At 39.0% G+C, this 20777-nt stretch overlaps 3 protein-coding genes across 3 annotated transcripts; 2 read left to right on the forward strand and 1 right to left on the reverse strand.

Moving 5' to 3' along the window:
- Window positions 1-4539: 4539 nt before the first annotated feature.
- On the forward strand, window positions 4540-8421 carry LOC135122145 (uncharacterized). Its single transcript, XM_064046365.1, has 9 exons — window positions 4540-4660; window positions 4759-4813; window positions 4949-5022; window positions 5077-5140; window positions 5202-5239; window positions 5290-5846; window positions 5900-7967; window positions 8028-8204; window positions 8300-8421. Exons 6-9 carry the CDS (start codon window positions 5484-5486, stop codon window positions 8308-8310), a joined length of 2619 nt encoding a protein of 872 aa, XP_063902435.1. The 5' UTR covers window positions 4540-4660; window positions 4759-4813; window positions 4949-5022; window positions 5077-5140; window positions 5202-5239; window positions 5290-5483; the 3' UTR covers window positions 8311-8421.
- Window positions 8396-15479, reverse strand: LOC135122153 (tetratricopeptide repeat protein 37-like). Its single transcript, XM_064046375.1, has 45 exons — window positions 15444-15479; window positions 15311-15389; window positions 15212-15254; window positions 15001-15122; window positions 14875-14955; window positions 14740-14811; window positions 14621-14678; window positions 14524-14571; window positions 14326-14444; window positions 14181-14274; window positions 14073-14130; window positions 13930-14017; window positions 13795-13884; window positions 13588-13729; window positions 13466-13536; window positions 13347-13407; window positions 13230-13282; window positions 13109-13178; window positions 12997-13059; window positions 12874-12947; window positions 12527-12814; window positions 12341-12466; window positions 12139-12277; window positions 11918-12078; window positions 11784-11858; window positions 11645-11728; window positions 11524-11592; window positions 11420-11462; window positions 11279-11367; window positions 11123-11225; window positions 10949-11074; window positions 10777-10898; window positions 10618-10720; window positions 10463-10559; window positions 10364-10410; window positions 10173-10309; window positions 9985-10100; window positions 9753-9928; window positions 9446-9693; window positions 9291-9388; window positions 9092-9246; window positions 8965-9035; window positions 8783-8902; window positions 8598-8714; window positions 8396-8535 (listed from the first exon to the last, which is right to left on the reverse strand). The coding sequence occupies exons 2-45, from the start codon at window positions 15356-15358 to the stop codon at window positions 8413-8415; spliced, it is 4488 nt and encodes a 1495-aa protein (XP_063902445.1). The 5' UTR covers window positions 15359-15389; window positions 15444-15479; the 3' UTR covers window positions 8396-8412.
- A 1043-nt stretch (window positions 15480-16522) lies between these two features.
- LOC135122144 (glycerol kinase-like) lies at window positions 16523-20418 on the forward strand. The gene is made up of 15 exons (XM_064046363.1): window positions 16523-16722; window positions 16772-16855; window positions 17004-17121; window positions 17178-17338; window positions 17389-17563; window positions 18742-18857; window positions 18974-19081; window positions 19130-19213; window positions 19273-19332; window positions 19384-19487; window positions 19540-19709; window positions 19778-19859; window positions 19909-19996; window positions 20078-20137; window positions 20190-20418. The coding sequence occupies exons 1-14, from the start codon at window positions 16575-16577 to the stop codon at window positions 20116-20118; spliced, it is 1539 nt and encodes a 512-aa protein (XP_063902433.1). The 5' UTR covers window positions 16523-16574; the 3' UTR covers window positions 20119-20137; window positions 20190-20418.
- The last annotated feature ends 359 nt before the right edge of the window (window positions 20419-20777 follow it).

Genomic DNA, 20777 nt, shown 5'->3' on the forward strand with positions numbered 1-20777 from the left:
CACAAGAAGAAGTAAGGTCGTGCTTTGAGGCTTCGCTACTTACTAATTTTTTGTAATACAAATGATCGTGTAGGGGCGTAGGGGTTCTCTAACCATTACATTGTTCGGATATTCTATAATATCTGTAAAAAAAAAATAGTTTGTTTACACTGTAAGAAGTGTGCAAGAAGGCAGTCCCATGCACTACTGAATGAAATGTTAAAGTTTTCTTCGTATTATGTTAATCATTATATGGTCATTCATTTGAAATACTTCCAAAATGGTTCGAATTCACCTCTATGTGTTTCGCGCAATTACTAATTCGCCAGGTAACACTTTAAGAGGTGTTTTTTTCAGTATAATTTACATTGTGAATGGTATTTCTTAGAGCTCGATAGGGTCGTAAAAGAAAACACCGAATTTACTATCTCTCAACAAGGTTTGGTGTACACCTGAGCTTTAAGTTTGTGTTGAAGCAATCTCATACATACATATATTTAAAAGTATTCCTAGCCCTAATCTGTAATATATATTTAGAGCCTATTGCGTGGTGGGTGATAGCCCGTTCGTATATGGCGGTAGTATTGCGTCGAAAAAAGTTACCCAGAGGTTCAATCTGAAGATCTTAAGCCAAAGCATCGTTGCGAACAAACCACGGCGCGCCCGTCATAAGACGTAGCAGCATGGTTTGTTTCACTGGAAGTGAAGAGACTATTGCTGGTGGGTCGTAGGCCTAGGCGGTAGATGCGTATTTCCAGTTGCTGATACACAGTACATACAAGCGTCGAGCATTTTGCAACGTAAGTATGCTTCGAGTACAAAGTACAGGGTATAAGGTTTGAACCATCGCCTTGACCTCCGCCGCGATATAGTTTACGTGCGGCCACCATGAAAGCTAATTGTCTATAATGACCTCTCCCCTGAGGAAACCAAAGCAAGAACTTGTTTTCATAGGCCCTGTGGAGGTGGTGTAGTGCGCTTCTTTGTGATCAGAAGAACTTTGGATGAGGAGGAAAGAGTCGTAACATCCACATATAAGGTATTCCGCGTGTGGGGGTCGTTCAGGCTCCTCGCGCATAAAATGCAAAGAGTGGGAGTAATAAAAAAGTTCCGCTCCTTGGGGTACTCCGACTGTCAGCGGTCTCAGGGTGAGCACGCATCATCCACACGTATATCAAGAACGCGGCCCTTCAGGTAGGATCTGATTACGTAAAAAAAAGGTAGGAAGCCTTTGCTGCATAATTTATGAAACAGGTTTTTGTATCAATCTTTTTAAACCCTTGTTCGACATTAAGAAAGAGGGCGTCTGTTTCTTCTCTAAATTGAAGGCCTGTGTCATTTATTCTGTCAGGCGGAAAATGTTGAATCGTGGAGTACCCTTATCGAGACCCTAATTCAAACTCGGACAGAAAGTGGCTTGGGTCCACAAGTGCTTAGGAGCGGCGCCGTATGGCAGCCTCAGCTACTTTGCCAGCTTCTGAAAAGAGGCTGATAGGCTTGTCTTTGCCTGGCGTAGATTCTGAGCGTGGTGTCTTCGGAAGCTGGATTGTTTTAAAAAAGTTGGAGTTTATTTAAATGCCAAGAGGAACTACAGGATCACATCCATTTTTGATTTTTCTCATATTAATAAATTATTTATTTATTAATGTCCTTGTATATCTATGGATACCCAACATGCAATTGTACAGGACTGACTACAAAATAAATACTGTACAACTCCATACAGACCTATTCTTTCGTTACCACTTCCTCACCGCTCGTCGACTTCTTTCATCAATCTTTTAAAAAATCATGTTACGTAATGTTTAATTAATTATTCTCCCACGTAACTCTCCTTTTCTTATTTAAAACATAAAGTGAAAGTAAAAAAAGCTGGTATAAATATTAGAAAAAATACTGTTTCCTTCTAAGCTCTTTTGTCCTTGCGAAACCACTTAAAAGGACAAATTTATATTAAAACAGGAAGTTTTCTTTGACTCTATTAAAAAAACAAAACAAAAGAAACCAGTTATACTAATATTTCAGGGAAAAATATTGTTATATTTTAGTTTAAATATATTCATCACTCATATTCCCACAGTTATGTTTCTTTGCAACTAGTGGAAGTCTAAAAAGGGTTTTAATTAAACTACTAAGAGTCCTTAAAAATGTCGTTTTTGGCTACATAACTCGGTCGTATTAAAAATTTATGGATTACAATATTCAAGCAATTTTTCTTTTTTTAAAAAAATTGTTTATGACCAAAAGAAGCAGATCTTGACACAATTATTTCATACGTTCGTCCCATAAAATAATTTTTTTGCTACTTAAGAGCCAAGTAGCAATTATTAATTTTACTTTAACTGCCTTTGACTAATGGAGTTGAATGCCTAGGATTACCGACTAGTTGGTTTCTGATGTGTTTTTTGTCTCTTATTACGTTTTTTTAGTCAATATTCAATTTTTTTAATTACCAATTTTATAAGAACCCTCGTGGGTAAAAGATATGAAGCACTACATATAAACATTAGTCCGCTAAAATACAATTTGGTGTTAACTCAAAGAAATAAAAAAATTTTTTTAGTTGGTTTGTAAATGTATTAAAGGTGCTTGCTATGTCAAAAGAAATAAAGCAACATATTCAATAGTTTTTCCACCCACACATTATTAATATTATATATTAAATTTATTAGAACTTACGAAGATTTTAAGAAGTCAGGAGCTAAAAAACAGAGATGATTTTAAGGTTAAACATCTCTTGTATTGTTAAAAAAACTATTTTGTTGAAACGTAGCTTAAATTTGTATTTATTTTAGAAGGTAGAGGCCTAAGCATACAAGCATTAATTTAAAAAAAAAATCTATAACGGTTACTGTGCATAATAACACTCTCTATTTATTCTACCTTTTAAATTTTCTATTTGCTTTAAATTTTTTAGTATTTATAATTATTAGGATCATGTGCACTTAATTTTGCATTGAACTTTTTATTAATATGAGCAAAATCCTTTAAGCGTGTTAAGTTTTTTTTTAAGGTGTTCTTATAATATAAGCACCTTAATGGAGCAATTTTGGAGTTATAAATTTCAATAATATAGGCAATTAAAAAACCTATCTATATATTACTAAGTGAAAAGTTAGTAGTTAAAATAATTGTAGCGTACTCCATTTTATATTATATAACAACATTTTAATTAATTGATTAGCAGCATTGGACATAAAGATAAAAAACTTTGTGTAGTACCAACTTTAATATATTAATATGTTCTTATTCCATTTATCTTAAGTTATTGAACATAAACTTAATACTTAATAAGTATAAGCCTGCTAGACTACCGCTAAAGTATAGGTCATTTTCAGGCAAACAAACATATTTATCTTTATTTGGAATATTATTCTCCCAAAACCAAATTTGGTAGGTAATTTAATATTAGCCATGAAGATGTATTAATACTTTTACCGATTTCTTTTAATACAACCGTGCTCACAATGGTAAAAGTGAGGTCATACAAGTATTATATAAAAAATTAGTGTATTTAGAAAAAATAAACTTTTTGGGTAAAGATATGTTAAAATTTTATTTTTATAATTCTTGTGTACATATCCTACTAGAATGCCTTACTCTCTAAAGCTGAAGCTACCTGTTGTGTTTTTATAGTTAATTTCTCATTTTTTGAATTTTTATTTTTAAATAAACTGGAGGCCCAGTTAAGAAAGTTACAAGTTCGCAATGCATTTAAGGATGAAAAATAGCGAATCATAAACTAACTATATATAATAATTAACGAAACTATAAACCAAAGGTAGTTTATAGTCTCACATTTTTTGTATAAATTAAATAAATGGATATTAAGAGGGAAGTTAAAGGCATACAATAAATACCTTTTACTTTTAAAGCTTTTAATATAATAATAAATCCTGCGTAATTATAGTAATTGTAGTAAACTTTACTAAATTTATAATGGAGACCTATATTATTAATATTAAATTTCGAAAGGTTTTCTTGCTACTTTTGTGATTACTAGTTTAACCATCTAGAAATTTAAGTTGATGAATCAATAGTATGCAAGATGATGAAGCTATCAAAATTATATTCCTTGTTTGGTAGGTCCAGGCCAGACAGCAGACGAACCCACGCTTTGTTGTATCCTTGAAGAAGCCTTTTTTAAGTTTGTATCATCCACATCCGTTTCGGTAGTTGCGGCTCGCTACTCCTTTGCTGGCGACATTTATTTTTTTAATAATAAGCCTGCAAGAATAAGTTTTTTATAGCTCATTTATTGTCGTCAAACAACCTTAATAAGAATTTGGTTTCTCTTCGGCTTTATTTACTTTAGTACTTTTACTTTATAATATTTTAGTTCTTGTATTTAACTATATTGGCTTTAGCTATATAATATAAAGAGTGCTTATAGCTTGGAGACATCTACTCTTATTTCATATAGAATGGTTTATTATTTATGTAAAATTTTTGAACCGTGCTTTTATTCTTGCACTTTTATTTATTAACTCTGTATTTATAAGGCTTTCTATTTTACTTTTTGTTACTTTACTGCAGACTATTATAACTCAAGCAAAAAAAAATAACAAGCCCAATAATGTTTTAAAGCTGCGTACGTTAGTTCTTACCACAAGCTGCGGGAGTAACTCTACGCAAACTGTTACTGAAACGCCGTGGGCCATCAAAAACAAAAAATCCGATGGTATTTGTTAATTTTAATTTTGCGTACTAGGTTTTTTTTTTGCTTCTTTTTATATCCTCTTTAGTTATACATTGTTAAATTTATGCTTAATATAAAAGCTGTTTCCTCTAATTCTACAGTAATTTCAGGCATTTCTTCGTCTGCTTTTCATCGGTATTACAAATTAGTGTCTTTATTTATTACAAATCTTATTCCGGTTCTAATTATCAAATGTATTATTTACTTTATATTATTATAGTTTATTATATTTAGTTTATTATATACTTAATATTTAAATTGATATGCTAGTGAAAACACCGGCAGACTTTTGAAAAGTTGTTCGATTACCAATTCGATAGAAGACTTTCCTTCGTTGGATCAAGGTTAATACTAAAGAGACTCAGACTTTTTATAAAAGGTTCTTATTCTTTATTCAGCTCTTCCTCCTGCTAAACATGTCGGAGCTGTTTCATCTCAGAAGGAGGATAACCCGGCGAAAAAGTTTTTATTGCCTTGTATTCCACACTTTTGTATTATACCGTTTGAGATTGTTTCCCGACAGAAATTTTGCCTGCACTAATTCAAATTTTTCTTCGGAAGGTTAATATTTTTCTTACTAATTTTTTTTACTTTGTTTTAAAAAAAAATAGATTCTCTAAAGATTTCACAGTTACCAAGTTTGGAAAAAAGTCAGCTTTCTCAGAGTTCAGTGCAATCTCCTGCTCTCTCTTCGGAAGCTCCGCTGCCGGCTGCCGAGCGGGCGAAGGACTCCGCCAACAGCAACAAGGAAGCTGAAGAAAGCAAGTCATGGGCACATATATATGATGAGGACGACAGCAGCGTCATGAAACCACGTCATGTGCAAGAACACTGGCCGCGTGCCCCATCGCCTTGGCAAACGGGTCAGTTGGGTACTGCAAGTAGTCAGAACTTCCGTTATTCCTCGTCCAGGCCACGTGTTATCCGCCCGACTGCGGTATCTACTCAGCCTTCTGGACCACCACCGATGTTTTCCGCTGGTTATTACGGCGGTCCCAGGCACATGCGGCCGTCTCACCCCTCCTCCATGGCCTTTCTTCCTCGTCTTGCCCAAAGAATGCGGCCTACTCATTACTGTGGGAATGGTTCTGACGAGCCGGAAAAAGAAGTAATGGTACTATTGACTAACCGGAAAGACGAAACCAGACGCATTCTTGAACGTCGTGTGGTACTATCCTCCCTTCTTATTTTCTCAGGTATTATTATTTTGTGCTTTTCTAGGGCACCTCGAATAGCACTGACAGCGTCAAACCAGCCACCCCCGTTCAAACAGGAGTTTCTGATTCTTCTTCGACGCCGGCAGTGGTGGGTTCTTCGCCAGTAACAGCAAAGGAAAATATAGAGGGTTTACCCTTAAGTTCAACGGCAGAAAAAAACTTGGGCCCCTCGTGCACTGCACGTGTGTCTAGCAATAATGCATTGTCTTCTGACCAGAACATAAACTTCCCTTCGCTTTCTAGTATTGAGGGTTGCCAGAAAAGTAGTACCATCGATGCCGGGTGTACAGTGAAAGGTCCAGGGTTATTGAATATGGATAATCACGAGCAGGAAAAGTTTGTTGGCAATAATACTGTTCTATCTGGTAATGAAAATACTAAGGCGGACCACGACGGATGTGTTAAGGTTGTTACCCACACTAGCAGTAGTACTAGTTATATGGCTAAGGATGCCACTCCCGCCCTTTCTAATAATCATCGTTACATATCCAATAGTAAAAATAATAATTCGAGTAGCGATAACATCTCCCCTAACAGTAATTCTTATCTTGGTCAATCCTGCGTTGATGATAAATTAGTAGCACCGATCGAAAGGAGTCTTGTTGAGGATCTGGCTAAGGTACACATATCAAACCCTCAGGAGTTTCGAAGCATCCATCGTGTTAGTAATGCGCAGAGCGGCAACAACATTGCCAGTAATAAAAATGATGGTAGCCGGGATACATCAGGTTACTTGGAAACTGAGAAAGGGAATAATTTCACTCGTGGGAGGGGAAGGGCCACTGGTGACGGTGACGGTGAAGATTGTGACGTTCTCTACCATGAAAACGGGGGCGGCAGAAGAATTTGTTGTGTAGAGGTAAGAGGTTTACCTCCTATTAAAAAGTCAGTGGATAAAGAAAGTGTTAATAACAATTGCACCACCGCTGTGGACTTTCGAAAAGTGTATAGTCAAAGTAAGGGCTATAAGGCCATTAACTATACATCCCGCAAAAGCAAGTCTAAGACTATGCCTGGGCCTAAGGAAAACACTGTACACAGTACTAGAGATGCACACGCAATCGCTGCTTTTCACAAGGATACAGTTGACGTAGATGGTGTTAATTTTACTTACCGTAGCAGAAAAGGCGACATAGTGAATGGTAACCGCCCTGAGATGTACAAATACGTGTTGTGTGAGAGAGGCAGAACTACTAGTCGTTATGAGGTGGTGAATCGTCATAATGGAAGATATAACGGGGCTGAAATCTTTGGTGGCCGTGGCGATAGCAGCAGTTGTCAAAATGCCCCAAAGCTTGGTATAAAAATTAGTTCTAGGGGCGGAATTGTCGGTGGTAGCGGTAAAGTTAACAGTAATGTCCATCGCGTTTTATCTCGTGGACGCAGCATGGTGCGCGACAGGCCTTTTCGTTCCCACCTCAATTATTTTAAAAAAGAAAACTATAGAACTTTTGTTGATGGAGAAAAAGGTTTACCTTTTAAAGCCTTTTACCTTAGTAATAGGCATCGAAGCTCTCCTGCTAAACGAACAGATCGGGTTAGAAATATGTCTTTAAGTCGCTCACCTTCTTTACATAAGGCTAACGTCCGAAGCCAAAAAGTAGAAGATAGCGGTTTTCCAAGAGCAGAAACTTTTATTGAAACAACGACGCACAGTCCAGGGAGACTTGAGAGTCACTCCCCTTATACTATACCTGCAAGGTCCAAAAGAAAAGTAGAACGACCGCTTTATGTTCCCCGTCAGAAGTTAGCACACCTTCAATGTCCACGGTTGCTTCCACCTTCTTCCGAAGAAAAGACTAACGAGTGTCTCCCTCGAGGGACGAGGGGTGCTGAGCGGAGACAAATGCCCTACCAAGAAAAGGATATAAATATTTCTGCTGGACGGCACAAGACAGCAAGATTTTTAACCTCCGATGAACTCCAGTACTATTGTGCCCGACCCCCGAGTCGAGCTAGCCTGGTTTTTAAGAAAGAGACGGCAGCCGTTAGGCAGTTAAGTGAGTACCAGCATAAGAAGCTTTTGAGGCTGCGGCTGGATGACAACCGCATAGCCTGCTCTAATTATGAAGGTAAAGAGTACTGTTGTGGGCAGATCCACAGAGAGCTTGCTAATTTAAAAAATTCACTAGAGTTGAACAGTTACGAAGGCTCGGAAAGTGACGCCGCCGTTGATTGTAGCTACCTTAACTCTAATGGCGGTTTTACAAGGAGTGTCGAAAGAAGGACGGGACGCTCCCGAAAGGCACAAAAGAAAATGGCTGGACCAGATCTTTTTTTCTCCAGAACAAATTTATTAAATCCTAGCAGTAAGGCCTAGCTTATATTCGTATACCTTTATTATTTATATATGTTTCACTATACAAGCTAATTAAGTAGCTTATTAGCTCATTAAAAAACTCAGGGAAGTCGTGAACTGCTGCAAATAAGCTTGGCACTTTACAATGTTGGTTATAAGGACGATTTATATAATATTGCTGCAAAATGCGGAACAAATGGAGGCCTAATAAATAAATTTTATTTGCATCTTATTAAATCTTCAACGTATTTCACTACATTTTCCCACTTTTCATAGTTAGTAGTATTTTTTTTTAGGGCTGTCTTTAGTTCGTAAAAGTCTTGTTCCACGCATTTCAAATTCTTATTACGAAATAAGCATAAAAAAGTTTTAAAGTTAACTGCTTTGAGGTTATCTGATTTACGGTTTTTTTATGCAGGCAGCACAGTAAAAGTGTTGAAGGGATAGGTTGAAGTTTCTGCGAGTGCCGGAGTATTTTTTCAGATTCTGTATAGTTACCTTTACGGTAAAACACATATCCCTATTGGTTCGAATAGGATATGTCGGAAAAAAGATGGTAGAAAAGTTGGCGAAAATATTAAGCAATACCAACAAAAAGTAAGCAACTCCACTAAGGTCGTTTAGCCTCAAAACTCGCTGCAGCATATCTTCGGCTTTGTTGGTTTGTAGCTGTAGTATGTGAAGATATCCCAAATATACCAAAGCAATCTTCAAAAAAAAAATATTTCGAGGAACAATAAGAAATTATAATGAAAAACACCAAAAAATACTTCTTCCTCGGGCTTGCTTTGCGCACACGAGAGCCCTGCAAGCACACTCTGCTCGGCCGCCTTATACTTGCCTTGGAAAAGTTATGCGCGAGGTTATGCAGGCTAAATGCACGTGGAAAAAACTTACGATGAAAAGTATAGCACATGGCGAGTTCCTGAAGAAATTTACATAAAAAAACGACCAACATACAATTTTCTGTCACCTGAAACGTTCGGAAGTTTTTCGGATCGAGCCGGACAGCTGTTTTTAAGCAGGCAATGATGGCGCCTTCCTCCTTACCGCTACAAAAATAAGGAAGACCACGAGCGAATCTGTATAAAGCTACCTGCAGATATAGCAACGCGCGAGAAGGAGATAAAAGTGGGCTTTCCAAGCCGGTGAAAGCGATTGGTTGTTAAGCTCGGTGGTGCAAAGCAGTTCAGCCTGTAAAAACACGGCAAAATTGGTGCGCTACGTATGGGCGGGCTCAATAGACGGCACCTGGTTAAGATAAGCGTGTTTTTCTTGTCCATTGAGCATGTAACCGGCAATGAGAAAGCACTCACAAAGACAGCAAGTAGCATAAAGGAAATTCCGGGAATCCATTGTGCGCACATGGTCATATATCCGGATGGCAGAGGCCAGCAGGTTGTGAGAAGTGGCCTTCATCACTATGAAACTGACTAGTGCGGAGGCCAAAGTGCACCAGGCAGAGGAGGAAGAGGGAGCCACATGGACAGAGCGTTGCGCTGTCCATATAAAATCTTATTTAAGGCAGAACACGGGCTTCGTGTTTAGTATGGGTCACCTTCTCTATAAGAAGCAGTGTTATCCGCCAGAAGACAAAGGCTGTGCAAGCAAAGCATGCGACCCACCTCCTCGTGATCAACCACCCCGAAAGCGTCTTGCGCACGAGAAGAGGTGTGGGACCCGCCGTGCGCCAACTGAAGGGCAGTCTGCATGCAGGAGCGAGCAGAGTGCAGTCTGCAAAGAGAAGACAGCAGAGGCGCCTAGAAGAAATAATATGTATCAACTAATACCTTTCTGGAGCCCTTTTATATATAAATGCAGCCAATATAGTCCAAAGACGGCTCCCAAAAGGTCCTGCGCGGTGCAAACTCGCAGCAAATGCAGCAACGGCGCTTGCAATCGAGCCCTGAATATATATATATATATATATAAACTTTTAGTTTTCGTTCTCAGTGAACCAAAAGTTTTTTATGGATACTTTTGAGAGCGAAAGACAGGCAGTGAGGAGCGAATAAAAATACTCCCTCTTGCAGTCCCCATCAACCGGAAAAAGGTGCTTGTACGCTTGAATAGCCGAAAGTGTTATTTGCTCCTCATTTGTTAGCAGCCCAAAGGCTACATACACAAAAACCAGTAAAATACAGGTAAGCACAATAGAAAAAGAAATACCGCCAAGAGTAAAGACGCCGCGTACGTGGTTGGTGGATAGCTCGACGCTTAAATAGAGTGAAGCCAATACAAAGACAGCAACATGACCAAAAGAGAGACCATTGGAAGAGAGACTTCCGAGAGGCCGAATAGTCCTTCAGGAAATAAAATATAATTCCAAGAGATATACAAACATCGCCTTTCTGCTCTGCCGTCGCTTTAAGCACAGGCGAACGTGAGTGCAACGCATAAAATATAGTGTAGGAAAACGTTACCATCCGAAAGAAGGAGTTGCGAGTAGGCGTGGGCAGCTCGTTCCAGAAGCCCGAGTTTCATATAGGCGAGAGCCAAAGTAGAGAGCGCCCATTCGTGGAGCGTCTACGAATAAAAACACTCGTAAGCAGTTGTGAACGTCGCCGCGGTGTTAGCAGTACTGAATCTTTCTCGAGCTCCTCCAGCAGCGGACAAAGCAGACCAACGGCATCAGCGGGACGCCCGACCTTCACGAGAACACGTGACATGTTGAAAGTAACGAGGCGGCCGTGTTGAGGGCGGTCTGCAAAAAGAATTTCGCAGGAATGCAGGTAATATTTGCGATATAGAAGCCTTCGAGCAGACTTCGTGCCCTCGTAAAGCTGGAATAACATGATTGGTTTAAACCGACGAGCTCGAGCAGAAGGCCGTGCAAGTTCCACGCCCACGCGTCGGTGTTGTCCCTCTGCAGGCATGTTTCTTGGCGCAATTAGTTAGAAAGTGCAGGGAAATAACATTAAAAAAGACCCAAGCAACAGATGGCCTGATAGAGCACGTGGAAGTCGTTAGGGGAGAGGCTTTGGCGGAAGCTGGAATAGGCGCTGGCAGCAAAGCCCTTATAGCCGACCTCCTGCGAAAAGGGTATGTAACAGAGCAACAAGTCAGTGTTCATGAAAAAGAAACGTGGCAGTCTTGATTAGCGCAATGGAGGTATAAGTCACGTGCTGAGGGATTGGACATTTTTTCTGCCACGAGAGCCGCTCCGACCCAGCCTGGGGGAACGACATTATCGAGAACAGCCTGTGAACGGCACAAGGACGTGACCAGGAATCCAAGAGGGCTCGTGGGTGCGCGCTTGGTAAAAAGCCTGCAAAAGAGCAGAAAAAGAGGGTGACTGGAGGGTCGCCACGGCGGGCAGAGGAAAAAACCTCTTCGGCCATGTCGTAGTTTCCGCACAAATAATAAAGAACCCCGAGGGCGGTCCAAGTGCGAGAAGTCTATTGGTAGTACCCAACGAAGGAAACTTCACGCAAGAGCGAAAGACACTACTTTCGTGGAGCGTTGCAGCGATTGGATAAAGCAGTGCTGACCACGTGAAAACTGACGGCGCAGAGTAAACATGACTCCAAGCAACTGTTTATGGAAAACTACAGAATGAAAACATAAAAGGAGAGAACACTAGGTCGACCTCCCACGTGCGGATGTCGCCAGAGTCTAAGGCAAGACTTCTCTTGCAGATGCCAATAGCCTCGGAAAAGGCGTTCTAAAAATCCACGTCCGGCTTATATATCATGTTATAGGCGGAAGACACGTGGCATGAACCTCCTGCTCTTCTTCCTCCAAGGGAAGGACACGACAGCGCTTGCAGGAAGAAAGGGCCAAGTCCCGCAGCAGCCACGATTGGTGGACATGCGTCTCCTTAAGAGCCAGGGAATAGCCCCATGACGCGAGCGAGGACAGTAAATAAAGTGCGTTTTCCGAATCTTTGACGAATGAAAAAAGGAGAAAACACCACCAAATTTTTATTTAATATATAATAATACTCTCCGGCACCATGAGAGCGGGAGGCATGTGGCTAGCAAGGGAAGAAAGAAAGTGAGTGCGGCACAAAATGTCGGGCGGCATCGACAAGATGAGGCAGCAGAGATCACCTAGCATTTTCCCTCCGAACAGCGTGGAGGTCTTCCAATTGGAAAGTGTTTTAGCTTTCGGTATTAGAAGTCAACCAAACAAACACACACGAACTTTGTGGGGTTTCGAGTCGAGAGAAATATAAAAGAGTATCTTTTCTAGCGCCAACGCCAGCAAGTCGACGCAAGCAGGGATCCTTCCTTCTTCGTATAGAAACTTTGCTTTTTTAATAAGTGTTTTCTGATTGAATTATTTTATACATAAAAAACAAACAATACCCTAAAAACATAAAAACTTAACAGAGAATCCTAGTAGCGCTGGGCTAAAGAGAGGCTCGGCATGTAGGCAGAGCCGGAACTCCTGCAGCGCCTCGTCGTAGAAGTGCAACGCGGCAAGCAGTTCGCCAGTGCGGAACCCACACAGGAAGGAGGTCAATAGGAGAAACCCAAGAGAGTAAAGACACATGGCGATTGAGTCAACCTCGCAAAGACAGAAGGGTCTTCCCGCAGGTCTATCGCTTTTCTGAAGGCCTTTATGCTGGCAGGCAGGCGACCAATGCCAGCATATGCCTCGCCAAGACACTCCCAGCTATAAAAGGATGGGCACTTATAAGCGCCAGAGGGAGCCAAAAATGTTTCAGTAAAGACATTTGCGGAAGAGACGGAGAGACTCGTACAGCCGACTGCAAGTGGCGAACAGCCTCGCACGAGTTTCCAGCGTTCTTAATATGGTATTAGAATGTGATTGGCAGACGTTAATGATAAAGCAACCAGATAGTACAAGCCAAGGCGGAAACACGCCCAAGAGGTGAACGGATGACAGGAGTGGGTGACCTGTTTGGTGGTCTTTGCAAGCGACATACATTAGAGATAGTGAAGTAACGTGCCAAAATATGCAGCTGCCGCGCCTTCTCGTAAAGGTTTTGAGCCAAGTATAAGTCGCTGAGTGTTTGCTGTTGCAAACAAAATAAATAAGTTACAGAAAAGGAGAAGCAGACACGTACAGCCACGTGTGACTGAGGCGAGAGGGAGACGGCCTTTTCAAAGACACCAATAGCTGCTCAAGTATATATAAACGAAGTTAATAAATTTAGACATACTAGAGCCCCCGGCAAAGACACCTCGAGCCGCATCGCCCTCGACCACATGGTAAAAATGGCCCAAATATTCATAAGAAGCTCTCTAGCAGCCCAACAGAACTCCCAAGTTAAGGCGAAAAAAAGTCACAAAAAAAACGAACAATGCCGGGAGACATTTTTACTGCAGCAAGAAAGTGCGAAAAGGCAAAAGCGCGCTCTCTTCTGTACACGCCTGGAACAGGGTCATCAACAATCACTCTCCTCCAATGAAATAACAAAAAACCGTCCATGTGCCAATAAAGGAGGCCCGTACGCACATGGCATAGGGCCCACCACTTCTGATTCGTCCTGAGCGACTCGTTCTTCGAGGCGGCAAATAAAGTCATCGCCCTTTGGTAAAACTTTAAGGCCGCTTCGGAGTCGTTCTTGAGAGTTGCGCAAATAATAGTGAGCAAAGCAAAAAAAAAAAATAGAGAAAAGGGAGGCGCACTAGGCGGGCGCGCAAGAAGCCCAAATCAGAAACAAGCGATGCTTCGCTCACAAGAAAAGTAGAGGCTCCCCGGAGCTCGCCGTTGAGAGCCTTCACAACCAATAAGAAAACGCGACATCCACCAGAGGCGTATACCTCCAGCGACGCAGGAACTTCGGCCTCTATGGATTGGGCGACCTCCAGTTCGGCCAGACCAACCAGATAGCGCAATTCACGTAACCGTCTAATCAAAAATCTTCTTAAAAGCGCCATTTATAAGTCCATCATTAAAAATAAACGCTTGAAGGACAGAATGACGCCGATTGGGGGGCTCGAAATGGTTAACAACTTGCTGGCCTTAGAAAAATTTTTAAAAAAAAATGAACCATTAAAAAAAAGTACAGCACCGATTTTGAGTGCCTCGGAAATATTCGTTTCCAATAATTCGAAAAATAACAGCATCCACCCACTAAGGCATTCCGCCTCTTTCATTAGACCTTCCTGCAGACAACATACATTAATAATAACAATAACAACAACAATAATAATAACCCTTAACGAATCCAGGGTAAACTCTGATGAAAAAAAATACGCGGCAACAAAATTATAAGCGCACGCCGGCATCTCACTCACCTCTAAAAGTAGATCGTGTGTGTCCAGAGTACCAGTAGCTGCAAAAAAAAGTGAAATGGGTCTCATAAGTTGCAAAGCTGAACTAAATTGGAACGAATAATCATTATAGAAACGTGCTTTTGGCATCTTCTTCGCTCATTAAAATCAACTCGGAATAAATTTCCGCTGTAAGTGAGTATAAATTATGCTTAACCACAATAACTAATTAAAAAACCTCGAAGGCTATCAAAAGACAATAAGCGCGTGGCTAGTGCAAGACTTTTATTGTATATCTTTTAATAAAAAAAATTTCTTAACCAAAAAAAAAAAAGAAAAAAAGAAAATTTCTAAGACCTCCTCAGAGGCAAATTCCCAATAAACCAAACGAAACATTTTTAAGATCCATTTTAATAAGTCGAACACTTTCTATAATAATTACAATATAATAATGATATTTACATAATAATAAGTTCGTTTAATATAGAAAACCTGCTGATCTTCAGTACTACTTGTACTTATAATGTGATTGTCAAAGATTAGTTTATTAAAAATCTCAAAATTCCTCAAGATCTTAAATAAGGTAAGTATTTTGTATACGTTGATTAAATAAAGTACTTTATCTAGCTCTCTTTCCTTTAACTGTAGTATATCAAAGTTATCTACTCCGCGATCAGAAGCATCTCGAAAAATTGTACAAAATTTGTAGTAAATAATGTACTGCTTCTCTGAAGGCATATCTAAAATATTTAAATGAATTAAGACCTGTGTTTCCAACCTATACTCATAAATATCAACTTCCTGATTAATTCAGATTTCGAAAAGTTACCTTTATATACTTTATCAGTAACTGTGTTGATCAATGAAAAACTCTGAGTTAAAAAATTATTAAGTATAATTTAAGCCATCAAACAATAAGTAAATTAACTTTTTTGTAGTTTCCCGAGGATAGATATATCTCGATAAGTTTTAGCATTGCTGAAAACCATTTGGATAATTGATTATTACTACGAAAGTAACTCAAGTGGATTCAACATTACTCAAGTAAAACTTTTTATTACCTTTCTAACACTTTACACAATTCCTCGTAAGATGGTATAAGAACACTGTCTTGAATCCCTTTATCCTGAGACAAAAGTTTACAAAGACCCTGTTGTTATAAAAAATATTACTGATGTTATCTTGGCAAAAGCAAGTATTGAAGATACTAAATGAGCAGAAGGATTGTTATAACTAATCGTTATGGCCTTCCTATAACAATTTTCGGCCTCCTGAGGATTTTCAAGGCCCTCGTAAGCTAAGCCCATCAGAAGGAGTGCATTATAAGATGTCGGGTCTATCGACAACGCATTCTCGTTTAGAAAAACAAAAGATTCAAAATAACTAGAAAGTTTTTTAAAAAAAAAGTAAAAATACCTGGGATAAGCGTAAAGTTTCTAAATAATTTTTATCTTTAACATGTGAAGAAGCTTTTTTTAATAAACTTTTAAGAATAGAATCCTGGGACATGTTGTATGTTTTAAAAAACTTATAAAGTTTTAGTCAAAGGAACTATTTTTAATAATACTATTAAGTTACAAACTTTCTTGTTGCCGGATCGAGTCAGCAATTTCGGGCTCTCGTATATTTAGGGCTTTCAAGTCCAACCCTCAAAGCTTGAGCGTCACGCAGAGTGTGGTAGCGAGCGCAGTTTTACGGTTAATAAATAAGCTCGGGTTCCACAGTCAATTGCTGTGACCAGTTCGCTGTACCATGGGGCGATGACGTTGGTTGAAAAATTATTTAAAGAGTTTCTAATTTAGATCTTGATTTAATCTTCTTACTCAATTCACGACGAGCCCATTATGACGTGTAGCTGTTTGCTGGGTAGCGCTTTAATCTATGGAAGGCGGTGACTGCCTTGTGAATTTTGCTGAGTTTGGATGATTATAATAAAAAATTAAAAAGAAGAGTGATGCTAAACTTGAACATCTGCTGCGTCTTTGTAAAATAAGTTAGCCACCCGAAGTTTTTTTATTTGCCAAAAAAAAGGCGGTAAGTGCGTGGCTAATAGTCAACACACGAGGAAGTATGCAAAGATATATTAGCTTAAACTTCTTTTCATCGAGCAGTTGGCCTAGTTGAACTGTCCAGGCCTAGAAACTTTTTTGATAGTAGCAAAGTTAACATCATAAACCAAGTAACATCAGAGCATGTCTCAGACAATCTACAAACCTGTAAATTTCCTTGGTGCTTTGGATGTAGGGACTTCCAGCGTGCGTTTTATGGTTTTTCAGTCCAATACTTCAAATTGTGTAGCTTCAGCTCAACTTGAAAATCCCTTACTTTTTCCAAAACCTGGTCTTTATTCCCTTACAATAACTTGTTCTTTTCATAAAAATCTTTCTAGGCTGGGTAGAGCAAGAACCTATGGGCTTCTTATCTAGGATAGATCTTTGCATTCAAAAGACAATTAGGGACTTTCTGAAAAAAGGTTTTTTATAATTTTATATTGTTGTGTACTCTTGTTCACTTTTAACTGCGGCTTTGTTTTTCCTCTCCTTCACGCTGGACCTTAACTGCTTACCTGGGATAGTGAGGCCTAACGCATTACTCCATAACTTTACTTTAAATTGTTACAGGATACCAACTCTCACAAATTAAAGGCGTTGGGTTATCTACCCAGCGAGAAACTGTTGTAGTATGGGACAATCAAACCGGTCTTCCTCTCTATAACGCTGTGGTTTGGGGCGATAATAGGCAACTTTATTTCACTTGCTAATTTTTTTTTATTCACTCATTTCTAATTTTTTTAGGACACAATCTCTCGTTGATAAATATAAGAAAAAACTTACTGTTTGTGATTTCAACGATTTTAACTTCGAGTGCGGTTTGCCCATTTCCACCTATTTCAGCGCTTTAAAAATACGCTGGATTTTTGACAACGTTTCTGGTCTTGAAGAAAAAATCAAAGAAGGCTAGCTTGCGTTCTTACTTGTAAAAACTGATTTATTGTTATTTTTTTAGGTTTTGTGAGCTGCGGAACTCTTGATAGCTGGCTTCTGTACAAATACTCCGGAAACCATGTAACGGACGTTTCGAATGCTTCGCGCACGATGCTTATGAATCTGCACACTTGTCGTTGGAGCAGCCGTCTTCTGTCTTTCTTCGGAATTCCTGTTGCAACTTTACCCGAAATTAGGTTCATCAAAAATATTAATCTAAATTTTTTTTTTAAATCTTTCTAAACATAATATATATAAATTCCCTTGGGATTAAAGTTAGTAGGTGTGTAATAAAATTTTATGTAATTTTGAAAAGGTATTTACAAAGTTGAATTGTACAAAATTTTTAAAGCTATATTCAGCATTGAAGTTTTTTTATAATTTACAACTACTTTATCAATAACAAAAGATTGGCAGTTTGATATATATGGCCTCTAAAGTGCTTAAATGTAATTTCTTATCGATTTCTTTAACTTTTTTTCCTCTTTTTTTTGAAATGTTTTATACTGCGGGAGCTCCTCGCAGTTTAAAAGAAGATAGACTTTACATTTAGCAAAAAATTAAGCCAATGTTTCGAAATTGGGTCAACGTAAAGCAGTCTTTATGTATAAATTATAAAGTACGACAAAGTTAATGAAAGTTTACAAAAAAAAAGAGCAGATAATAGGCATAAGCATCTCTTTTATTAAAAATCTTACTAAAATATTTTTTTTGGAAATTTTTTAAATATTTCTTTATAACTTTTAAAAAAAGGCTTATTAGCTGGATTAATATAAATATTTATTAGTGAATTTAACACGCATTAGTAAAGTTATAGTAGTTGAGTTCAGTTTTTCAATTTTAAAGTGTTTACCCCTAAAGCATCAATAAAAAATATAATTAATAGTCAGCCTTTTAAAAACTTCTTGGATCCCACTCATTTTTTTTAGATAACGCTTAAATTTATATACATATTTATACCTCCCCATATACTATGCTGAGACCTGTAAAGTGCAATTTATAAAAATTAAAAAAAATTCAGGTATGCTAGAGTAGGTCCATAAAAATTTAATATAGATAAAATTAAGAAAATAAAGAAAACCGTTTTAAGCTGATGGGGAATTTTTTCGTAAAAGTACTTCCACTTGCATGTTAAAAGCTTTTCTCCCTTTTTTATATTACCTGTATTATCTTTCGTTGCGAATTATAAACTCTTATTTGTGAAGACATGACAATTATAATAATAGTAAAAGAATTTTAATTTGTTTGCCTTTAAATTTCGTATACTTTTTTTAATACCACGAACTTATCTCAAAAATATAAAAATTAAAAATTTTGTAATTAAAGTTAGATTTTTATATTCCTCAGTTTTCAACTTTTTAATGCCATAAATTAGATCCTCTTCGGAAGTTTATGGCTATTTTCAACATGGCGTTCTTAAGGGGATCCCCTTTGCCTCCTGTTTGGGCGACCAGTCCGCTTCGCTGCTAGGCCAAGGCTGTCGAGAGGCTGGTAACACTCTGCGCAATTCATTTTCGTGCAAACAATTATTTACAAAGCCCTTTATACTTTTTGAAGTTATTGAAAATATGGGTTTACCTTTTATTATTGCTTTGACCAACTATAAGGGCAGTGTGGGGCTACTTTTGGTACGGGATGTTTCCTTTTACAGAATACAGGACTTTCTCCTAACTATTCTCGCACCGGGTTGTTGACCACTGTCGCTTATAAACTCGGTAATAGTCCACCTTATTTTTATTATTTTTATTATATTTATTATTAAGGAAAGAGTCAATCCGTTGTCTATGCACTAGAGGGTTACATCCCAACAGCTGGTGCGGCCATCCGTTGGCTCCGCGACGACCTGGGTATTGCTTATTAGCTGAGGTGTTCGTTATATTTCTTATTGGAGATGAACTTTGTTAAGGTATTGTTAACGATCTCGAGGAAGTGGAAGAACTTGCTACAAAAGTGGACGATTCCGGAGGTCTTAGATTTTTTATTGTGACTCTTACTGAGCCGTATGAATTGTTTTTAGGTGTATGTTTCGTGCCCGCCTTCAGTGGCCTCCATGCGCCCTATTGGAAGGCAGACACTCGCGGGGTTATTGCTGGCCTGACGCAGCACTCCCACGAAGGTCCCCTCATGTACCTCCCGTTTTCCTAATGAGACGTGATTTCGCAAAAAGGCGCACATTGTTCGCGCCTGTTTGGAGGCCATCTGCTTGCAAACACGTGACACCATCGCGGCCATCTCTCAAGACTCAGAAAAGCCAGTCGCTACGTTGGTAGTCACTGGCGGATTGTGCGCCATATCCATATTTGCGCAGACTTTGGCGGATATTTTGCAGTGCAAGGGATTGTTGTTAATCACTTTATTTTATTCTGATAAATATCTATACGCATATATGTGAAATAGCGCAGGTTTTTCAGGCCGTCTATGAGAGAAAGCAGTGCTCTCGGAGCTGCTGCTGCTGCCGGCTTTTGCTTGGGTCTGTGGAACTTTGAAGATATCGTTGTTGATGGTCTTTTTTCGCGTGCTTCTGCTTATGATTACCTTTAAGCACCGCGTTGATTATTGCGAAGGCAATACTTTTCAACCAAGCAAAAAGTGTGATTACGTGGAGAAGCTTTGCGCCACGTGGCAAAAGGGTGTGCGCCACTACTACAATAATTTTACTTACAAAGTATATTAACTTTATACGTTCCTTTTAACAATACTATACTTTATAGGCATTTCTTGCTCCTCTGGATGGGCCAGCAAGAATCCTTGATACTCGATTCCGAAGAATCGTAAACTCGTTATCCCACGAAAATTTATATTTTAATTTTTTTTTTGGCCCAGTATTCAATAAAAATAAAATTTGATCACGACCTTAACCGCTTCTCAAACCAATAAAAGCGCTGTATATTGTCATGTAAATAAAAAGGCTATACACTTTCTAGTTCTAAAGACGTAACGGCGTCTAACAGGCTTTTGGGCCGTACTTTTCTCGCTTCCAAAATCTCTAAATATTTTTCTTTGCTTCGCTCATTCGATAAGCTTGTAAGCATCGAAGCCTCGAGAGCAGGCGGCGCACTTTTTCTTTGGGTGGTATATCTCTTGCTTCTATTCGTGAACTGTCGATTCCGAACTATGTTAGCGTGGAAGGCAAAGTCTCCTTTTTCCTCGTAGTCCAGCTCCTCTCCTCTTTTTTTACTTTTTTTATTCTTCCATTTATCAAGAAAACTCAGCGCTCGCCCCAATCGTACTTTCCCAGTGTGAAAACTTTTCCTGGGGCCTTCCTTTAGGGTTCGGGAAACTTTGATGGTGGCCGGCTGCTGCGACATTCCTGGTGAATCAAAACTCGACTCAGCGAATTTCTCTGTTACGCTGGAGTTTTGACAGTGGTCGAGCGCTTTATTACAGGACTTTCCTTGGTAGCGATCTTCT

This window comes from Zophobas morio, unplaced genomic scaffold (assembly GCF_036711695.1).
Source record: "Zophobas morio isolate AGI-343-1 ecotype UQ-CSIRO unplaced genomic scaffold, CSIRO_AGI_Zmor_V1 ptg000903l, whole genome shotgun sequence".
NCBI classification, from domain to species: domain Eukaryota; kingdom Metazoa; phylum Arthropoda; class Insecta; order Coleoptera; family Tenebrionidae; genus Zophobas; species Zophobas morio.

Coding starts and splice junctions, on each gene's coding strand:
- LOC135122153 (XM_064046375.1), bottom strand. CDS start 15,358: ATGCTAAAACTTATCGAGATATATCTATCCTCGGGAAACTACAAAAAA. Junction 14,018..14,072: donor CGTCATTCTGTCCTTCAAGC/GTTTATTTTTAA, acceptor ATTTTTGATTAG/ACGGTTACGTGAATTGCGCT. Junction 13,060..13,108: donor GCAGCTGCATATTTTGGCAC/GTTACTTCACTA, acceptor ACCACCAAACAG/GTCACCCACTCCTGTCATCC.
- LOC135122145 (XM_064046365.1), top strand. CDS start 5,484: ATGAAACCACGTCATGTGCAAGAACACTGGCCGCGTGCCCCATCGCCT. Junction 5,847..5,899: donor GCATTCTTGAACGTCGTGTG/GTACTATCCTCC, acceptor GTGCTTTTCTAG/GGCACCTCGAATAGCACTGA. Junction 7,968..8,027: donor AGCCTGCTCTAATTATGAAG/GTAAAGAGTACT, acceptor AAAATTCACTAG/AGTTGAACAGTTACGAAGGC.
- LOC135122144 (XM_064046363.1), top strand. CDS start 16,575: ATGTCTCAGACAATCTACAAACCTGTAAATTTCCTTGGTGCTTTGGAT. Junction 19,214..19,272: donor TTGGCTCCGCGACGACCTGG/GTATTGCTTATT, acceptor AACTTTGTTAAG/GTATTGTTAACGATCTCGAG. Junction 19,997..20,077: donor TTGCGCCACGTGGCAAAAGG/GTGTGCGCCACT, acceptor TATACTTTATAG/GCATTTCTTGCTCCTCTGGA.